Genomic DNA, 8,172 nt, shown 5'->3' with positions numbered 1-8,172 from the left:
TATCTGAAACTCACAATATTTTGACTCATAGCTACTAGTAGACCACAGAACCAAGTAGATCCTAGGAACAAGGCAAGATAAATTGAGTTGGTAGGGCAGGAAAGAGAAACATAACATACCACAAGGCACCAATGAAGAGGCCCACAGCAGCAAACGCATAACTGAAAACCTGTGGTCTGAAAAACACACCGTTTTCAAACCATGGGTTTTATACTACAGGTGCAGAAGCCCTCCATATGAGAAACATGACCAGGAAGAGGAATGGTAGAAAAGATGTAAAATAACACAAGGAGAGGTTAGTTTCAAAGTGCCATCAAATACACCAAGTGCATTTCATAAGCCCAAGGTATTTCAGGATGCAAACCCCTTCGACAGGTTAGCCTTTTGTGATTTCCATTTCACTTTTATTGCAATAGGGGCTGTTGGGAAATCGTATCATGATTAACTTAAGAAGGGATTTACACTCCACATCATATCAACAGAATTGCACTGGAGGTCCTAGAGATTCCTAGAGAGAGTTTCTCTAGAGGTCCTCCATAGTCAACTTTGGGCAGACACTGACCACAGAATCGTGCTGGAAGACCAAGAGGTTTCTAGAGGGAAAATGTAAAGGGCCAATTGTATTTCTAAATGCTCAAATGAAGTTTTAACCCAATGGAAAGCTATAAATTTGAGTGCTGAAGGAAAATTTCATTTGGATGGAGCAGAATTTTTGATTTAGGAGATAACTTTTTACTGCTTCCACAGCTACTCCCCTGCTATACACTCCAACTCTACAATATATCCACACATACTCTGCATTTGGTGCTAGGTACCACATTCACCATGTTGAAATCCGTATTTCCATCTTAAGAAACAAGAACCAATGGTCGAGAGCAGGGGTCCTCTAATTTTTTAAACAGAGAGCCAGGTCACAGTCCCTCAAACTGTTGGAGGGCCGGATTATAATTTGAAAAAAAAAACATGAATGAATTGCTATGCACACTGAACATATTTGGAGTGGAAAAAAACTCTTAAAAACAATACAATAATTCAAATGAAGAACAATTTTAACAAATATATAAACGTATTAGTATTTCAATGGGAAGTGTGGGCCTGCTTTTACCTGATGAGATAGTGTTGTTGTTGTTGTTGTTGTTGTTGTTGTTGTTGTGTGCTTTCAACTCATTTCAGACTTAGGTTGACTCTGAGCGAGGGCCGGGTAAATGACCTCGGAGGGCCGTATCTGGCCCTCAGGCCTTAGTTTGAGGACCCCTGGTCTAGAGCTTGACACCTAAGATGTAAATTGAAAAATATACAGGCAAGTTCATGTGACTGCCATGTTGGAGTTGCCTGTGTCATGCATTTTGTCCCTCTTTGTGACTGATGGAAATAGAATAAAGTGATGAAAAAAAGGCAGGAATACAAAATAATATTTTCTTGGTACAAGATTTTGGTTATCTTCATGAAGAACTTTGATTTATTTATAAATGGATTTCTTACACACTCCTAAAAGTCTTAAGGGAACAGGTCTCAAAGATAAAAAGAAATGTTTTAAAAAAACAACAACCAACTGCTGGGTCAAGATGGGTAAAGACCATCAAGCTCCAAAGAGAACTTGTACTACTGGCACCCAAGCTTCAGTTAAGTTACAACAGGAGTCTTCAGTTTTTCAAGTATAGCACCCACCTTTGAATTCCAACCTGCAACATGGGACCCACTTTTAATTTTCTGACTGCAAAAGGCTTTTACCATTTTGTCTTAATTTCCCCCTCCCATTTTTACAAAGTTTAGAGATACACAACATACAACTCATGTAGAACAACTTAAATTTGGCAGTAAACTGGGTGTAGGTCACAATCCGGAAAATGAAGATTGGCATTTTGATAAATCAGCTCTGAAATTAAACTGAACAATTTTTTTAAAAAAGCAATCACCACCCCTTTTTTTTGCTCGCCTGTAATAAAATCAGAGAAGACCACCACAACATTGTCCCAATTGCTTTTTCTGTTTTGCACTAAACCCAGCACAAACATGACTTGTGTTCTGTAATCTTCTTGAATGTACCACCGGATGACCAGTCGACTCCCCATCTCTACTCAAAATAAAACACTTGTTTTGTGGTGTTTTTAACTTTTTGATAGCAAGCACAGCAGTCCAGACAGCTCTTTCCATCTTATCTTTGTCACCTCCCAAAACCTTTCCCTCGGCACCCTGGATGTCAAGCAGTCCCTAATCCAATGGGAAGATACCAAACTGCATTTTGGCAAGTAGAATGATAGGCTGAATAGTCACGCTCCTATTAACAATGTTAATAAAATCCTTCGCTCTGACCTTTCCTGTCCAAATGTATCACATTTCTCATATTTGCTCATCAGCACTGAAAACATTTCTGCTACATTGCCTTCGGAGCCCTTCAGCCATATATATCACTCTGCCCTGGACTCAACCTTTTGGTTAATGTCTAGACAGTGAAGAATTCCGAGAACACAAGCCATCCTTTGAGTCACACCTTCATACCCTGGCCTTTCTCCATGTTCTCTTCCTTACTTTTTAGTCCCTATATTCCATCTAGCCCCCTCTGGCTCTTTCATTGCCTCAAAATGACCCTTAACTGCCACATCAGTAGATATGAAAGGCAATCATCCTAACATTCCCCCATCTACTCTAACTTTCTGTTTACTCTTCCATTATACACTCCGGCCAACTTTTTGACAAAATCCTTTATTGGGAAGGAGAATCCAGCTCCCAGACACATGATTTCCTATCTGTACAGCTCCATATAAGTGCTGCCCAGACCTTCTATAGCATAATGCTTGTCTGCCATCAGAGACCCAAAGCCAGAGCTGCTCCAACGTCACCGGAAGGTTCCGTCCCTTCTGAGATTCCACTTTTTGATCATAGAGGCTCTAATGGCATTAAGCTTGGCAGTTGAAGGTAAATTCATAGTTAAAGGGGACAGAGGGGTCAGGGGCATGGGCACATGCTGCAGGAAGCACTGCTTGAAATGCTGCAAGCATTCTTGCATGTTGGGCCTCACAAAAGTGTTGGAGACTGGCGGCTTCCCAGAGGCAGAGGCAGCCCTCGTTTTCTGCAAGTGCAGCTTCAAAAACAGCTCCCTACCTGCCACTTGGGTTGCCTTGCTGGGTACCCGGTCCCGCACCACTAAACCCATGAGATTGGATGGCTTGGTATGATGGAGAGCAGATTGTCCTGGGCAAGTGGTCAGCTTCTGAGAACTGGATTTGACACAGAGCTGGGCTGGCTGTGAGACATCATCTCCCAAAGTGGTGGTGGTGGTGGTTGCCATGCTGTGGGCCATCAGTACCTTCCGGTTACGGGGGTCAGTTATTAGCTTTGTGGACAACTTGGGTGCGTCAGATGCTACAGGGATCTTGCTGGTAGCAGCCTTCTCCTTGGCTTTGTTCTCCTTCCCAGGGGATGCTGGCTCCGTAGCCTTGCTGCTTTTTGTTACCCAGCATGGCGTAGCTGCCCGAGGGACACTGTGATTAGCACGCTGGAAAACCAGCTTAGGAGTCTTGGGTGACTGAGTATCGCAGCCATTCCTGGTGTCACCGGGGACAGGGCTTCTTTGGAAGGAATGCCGAGGCTTCTTGACGGTAGACCCTTCTACCAAGAGACTGGTGCCAACATACTGGGGAACTTCCACAGCTGCCTGCAGGTAGAAAATGGAAGCAGAATGAGACTACTCATCTCAGCTTGCCATGGAGAGGCATTCCCTACAACTCTTGGTTAGTAGAGCCAGCAGATTTATCAATGTGTTGTCGAAGGCTTTCATGGCCAGAATCACTGGGTTGCTGTGTAAAGGGTCCTGGGAGTTGTCATTTACAATGTATTTAGACTTCAGTGTGTTGTCGAAAGCTTTCATGGCTGAAATTACTGGATTGCTGAGAGTTTTCTGGGCTGTATGGCCATGTTCCAGAAGCATTCCCTACTGACATTTCACCCACATCTATGGCAGGCAGCCTCTGAGGATGCCTGCCATAGATGTGGGGAAACATCAGGAGAGAATGCTTCTGAAACATGGCCATACAGCCTGTAAAACTCACAGCAACTCACATTTCTCAATGTTTCCTGAGATACACATCTGCCTTGGGCATGTATTTATTTGGAGCATTTCTATCCCGTTCTTCTCACCTCCGAAGAAGAACTCAGGATGGCTACCAACAGGCACCATTCGGTGCCGAACAATAAAAACAAAACATAAAATACACTTAGCATACATTAAAAACAATTGTAAATACGTAAAACAGTTTGCTATTTCACGTTGTCTTCCAAATCAATCCATTGCCGTCTGCTAAAAACAATCCGTTGAAACAATATATTCTGCGAACGCTTGATCCCATAACCGGGATTTGAGCTTCTCCCGGAAGGTCTTGAGGGAGGGGGCAGATCTGATCTCATTAGGGAGGGAGTTCCACAGCCAAGGGGCCACCACTGAGAAGGCCCTGTCTCTCATTCCCACCAAAAGCGACTGCGATGGCAGTGGGACCGAGAGCAGGGCCTCTCCAAATGATCTTAAGGTCCTTGGGAGTTTATATAGGGAGATACATTTGGACAGGTAAGCTGGGTTGGAACCATTTAGGGATTTATAGGTCAAGACTAGCACTTCCAATTGTGCTCTGAAGCCAATAGGCAGCCGGTGGAGCTGGTATAACAAGGGGGTTGTACAATCCCTGTATCCCGCTCCAGTGAGCAACCTGGCTGCCGAGCATTGGACTAACTGGAGCTTCCAAACAGTCTATTTTTCCATGAAAACAGAGACAGAACCAATAACAAAGACACAATTACAGTTCCTTGATACAGTTGGTTTCTTGATTTCAATTGCTAGCCTCAACTAGAGTAGATTACTAATTAAAATTGGGTTTTTTGTTTTTTTCTGTAATCTTTTTTCTTGAATCCCTGTCTGTATGTTTATATTTCTGTGCTTCTTAATAAAATGTTTTTAAAAGATATTGTTGTTGCTCAAATAACTTATGTTAATTCTTAAACTATGCAACAGGGAAGCTCTTTAAGCCAAGAAAACAAAGGCAGGAGAGAGACATAAGGTGGCCAATCAGGCTTCCCTGAAATCTTATCCCATCTGGCCAACAAATCCTCCTTCTGGGAAAGAACACATCAAACAAATAAGCAAAAAAAGCACAACAGGGTTGTAGGCAGAAGACCTCAGGATGGTTGGAAAACAAAAACAAAAGGGAAATCTTAAAGAAATATAATGGTGTGCCTATGATGGTCTCCACAGTGATTATCATTATGGAAGAGCTGCTACTTTTCCCCCTTATTGGTCAAGTCTGAGTGGGCCTTTGTTCGAAGTCAATTAGGGCACATCTTGGGCAAAACAATCTTGCTTTAATGCTGAGCTCCCTTCATCGTTCTTGAAGGAAGTAAAGGAAATCTTTTTTTTTTTTTAAAAAAGGACACAGGAGTCCCTGACACAAGTTGTAGCTGCCATTCTGTCATGAAACTCTCTGAACGACTTTTAGTTTTACTTCCTATTATTTATTTATGTATTTACTGCATTTCTATCCCACTCTCTCTCTCTCACCCCAAGGGGGACTCAGAGCAGCTTGCAATTTGGCAAAATTCAGTGCCACAAATTACATACAAAAGCAATATATAACATAATTAACTGAAATCGGTAAACATATAAATATGAATTAAAACCATTAAAACATTGTATGTATAAACATCATAAAACATAGAACATAAAACATATTAAACACTGTACCAATCCCAGAGACATCATTTAGCTGCTTCATTTATGTCTATATTGTGATAGGGTGATATACTGTAATTCTGTCACTCGGCAAATGCCTGCTTACACAGCCAGGTTTCAAGTTTTTTTCCTGAATGCAAGGAGGGAGGGGATTGATCTGATCTCACTGGGGAGGGAGTTCCACATCCAAGGGGCCACCACCAAGAATGCCCTGTCTTTCATCCCCACCAAACGCACCTTATCCCAACCCACCTCCCAGGGCTGTTGCTTGAATACAAAATGTGGAGAAGAAAGCCATGTGTGATATAAGATTAAGATAATCATCACCATTATCAGTTCTGAGGAAGCTCTAACAGCTTTCTAATAGTCTCCTATTATTCTTCTAACCTGGCTTCTTAGACGTCTATGGCCTATAGTAGTCAATGTGAAAGTATGAGCAATCTGACTACTATGGACAACAGATATCTGAAAAGCCAGACAGGAGGAGCACAGAGCAATCTATGTCCAAGGCAGTCTAAGAGATGCACAGAAGAAATGAAAGCTGCCTTGAGTTCCACTTTTGTTTTAATATAAACAAAATGATTGAGTGAAGGAGTAATATGATGAGAGAGAGAGAGAGAGAGAGAGAGAGAGAGAGAGAGAGAGCTGTAAGAAAGAAACACAGCATTAGGAGAAATGCTTCATCTCAGTGTCCCTAACAAGCATAGTTTACCCCATCTCAGGAAGTTATGGCAGAACCACTAACCTGTTTGTAAATGAGCTCAAAGTTTCCTGTACTACAGTTGCGATCATATTTGCGGTCAATGACCACACGCAGAGTGTCCTCCTGTACACTGGCACAAAGTCGGGAGGTGATGGTCGTGGAGGCTGCCATGGTGGGGCTGGCATTGATCTCAATCAGCCATGGCTGGTAGTTTTCTCCAAACAGAAAGTCTGCACCATAGAGCTCAAAGCTACTTTTACGAAACTCCACCAAGTCCTGTGAGGTTTGCATGGCGTGAATGATTGCTGTCTTCATGCCAGGTACTATCACCCGTGACCAGGCCTCTGGTGCCCCCATCTGCCGTAGGTGGAGCTGGAACTGATCGGAGGACCACATGTTGTCAGGAGGAAGGCCAGCGTGGCGATTCAGTGAGTTTTCTAAGTGCTTCTGGATGGAGTTATTGCACAAGTGGATGGAGCTGGATTGGAGAGAAAGATTGAGCCAATAAGCAATGCAAAGGACATGACTGGACTGGGAGGTACAGGTTTACATTTCAGCTGAACCATAATAGGCTTATGTAAACAGGTGGTATTCAAAAAACTATTACTTTTGCCAAATTTTCATGACCTCAACATTGAGCTAAGGGGACTCCATTTGGGGGTTGGGATTCACAGTTTAAGACGCAGTGATCAAAGGGATGTCTTATGCAAATAATTTGCTCAAATGGTCAAACTCGTAGTTTACAAAGTATTTATTTTGGATTCCTAATAATTGACAATTGTGCAGGTATTAAAAATTGAAAAATGAAAAGAACGAACAATGATGGATTTAACACAACTTCACAAGTCCAAGAAGCACAGCATATCCTTTACTGCTCATATTTACTCTCTGTCTTCCCACTTCCCTCTTATTTCCACAAATCCACATGGAATATAATACCACACCCAGGCAAGAAGACTGAGAATGCAAAACTCACGTATCCAGGTTGTGTAGAGAAAAAGGCTGGGTAGAGAAGCGGATGTAACTCTGCCGATAGAACCAAATGGTAAGTGGATTCCAGTCAGTCACCAGGAACCATTGGCGCAGATCAAACTTGGTACCAAAGATGAGTAGAGGTGTCTCAATGTATTTCTGCACAACCCATTTGCCATCCTTGACAATCATGGGGTCACAGTCTACTAGCTTCACAATTTCTTCCAGGTGGTCCATGCACATAATGCCTGTTAGAAGAGACTTGCTCATTGCCATATCAAATCCCCCCACCCATCAACATTATTTATCTATGTATTTATTCGGACATTTATATCCTGCCCTTCTCACCCCTGAAGGAGGACTCAGAGTAGCTTACAAATTGTACTCATTAGATGCCACATTAGCATAGTAATATGGATGCGAGCTAAAAGCTCACAAGATCTTTCTGAAACCAGGATTGGGCAGATCTCCTTTAGAGACAGTCTTCTCTAAATGGCATTGAAATGCACAATTATGTTGCTCAGAAATTGACAGTTTACATACTTTTCATGTAGTATTTTTATTCATGCAGTTAATATATTTGTGAGGGTAGCAGCAGCCTTGTAAAACTAGCACTAGGAACTGCAGCCAGAAGCTAGGATGGCAGAACTGAGCTGGCATCATTAAAGGCCGGGTCAATCCTTTGGAAGAACCCTGGGCAACAAACTTACCATTATGTTTCCATGGAAGTGTTACTGTAGTAGCTTGTGACTACAGCTAAGTTACCTTTTAGTCTTATGAC

At 42.4% G+C, this 8,172-nt stretch overlaps 1 protein-coding gene across 1 annotated transcript in view; it reads right to left on the bottom strand.

Annotated features, from left to right (window-relative positions):
* Window positions 1-1,430: 1,430 nt before the first annotated feature.
* The window catches only part of LOC132765630 (tubulin tyrosine ligase 3-like), a 36,918-nt gene continuing 30,176 nt past the window's right edge, over window positions 1,431-8,172 (bottom strand). The window contains exons 17-19 of the mRNA XM_067464775.1: window positions 7,396-7,639; window positions 6,462-6,897; window positions 1,431-3,655 (exon numbers count right to left, since the gene is read on the bottom strand). Coding sequence (XP_067320876.1) covers window positions 2,837-3,655; window positions 6,462-6,897; window positions 7,396-7,639 — 1,499 coding nt within the window. The 3' untranslated portion in view covers window positions 1,431-2,836. The remainder of the gene's footprint in view (window positions 3,656-6,461; window positions 6,898-7,395; window positions 7,640-8,172) is intronic.

Source organism: Anolis sagrei, chromosome 2 (genome assembly GCF_037176765.1).
Source record: "Anolis sagrei isolate rAnoSag1 chromosome 2, rAnoSag1.mat, whole genome shotgun sequence".
Taxonomy (NCBI): domain Eukaryota; kingdom Metazoa; phylum Chordata; class Lepidosauria; order Squamata; family Dactyloidae; genus Anolis; species Anolis sagrei.
Note: the sequence above shows the minus strand (reverse complement) of the source record. Positions and strands in the feature narration are given on the sequence as shown.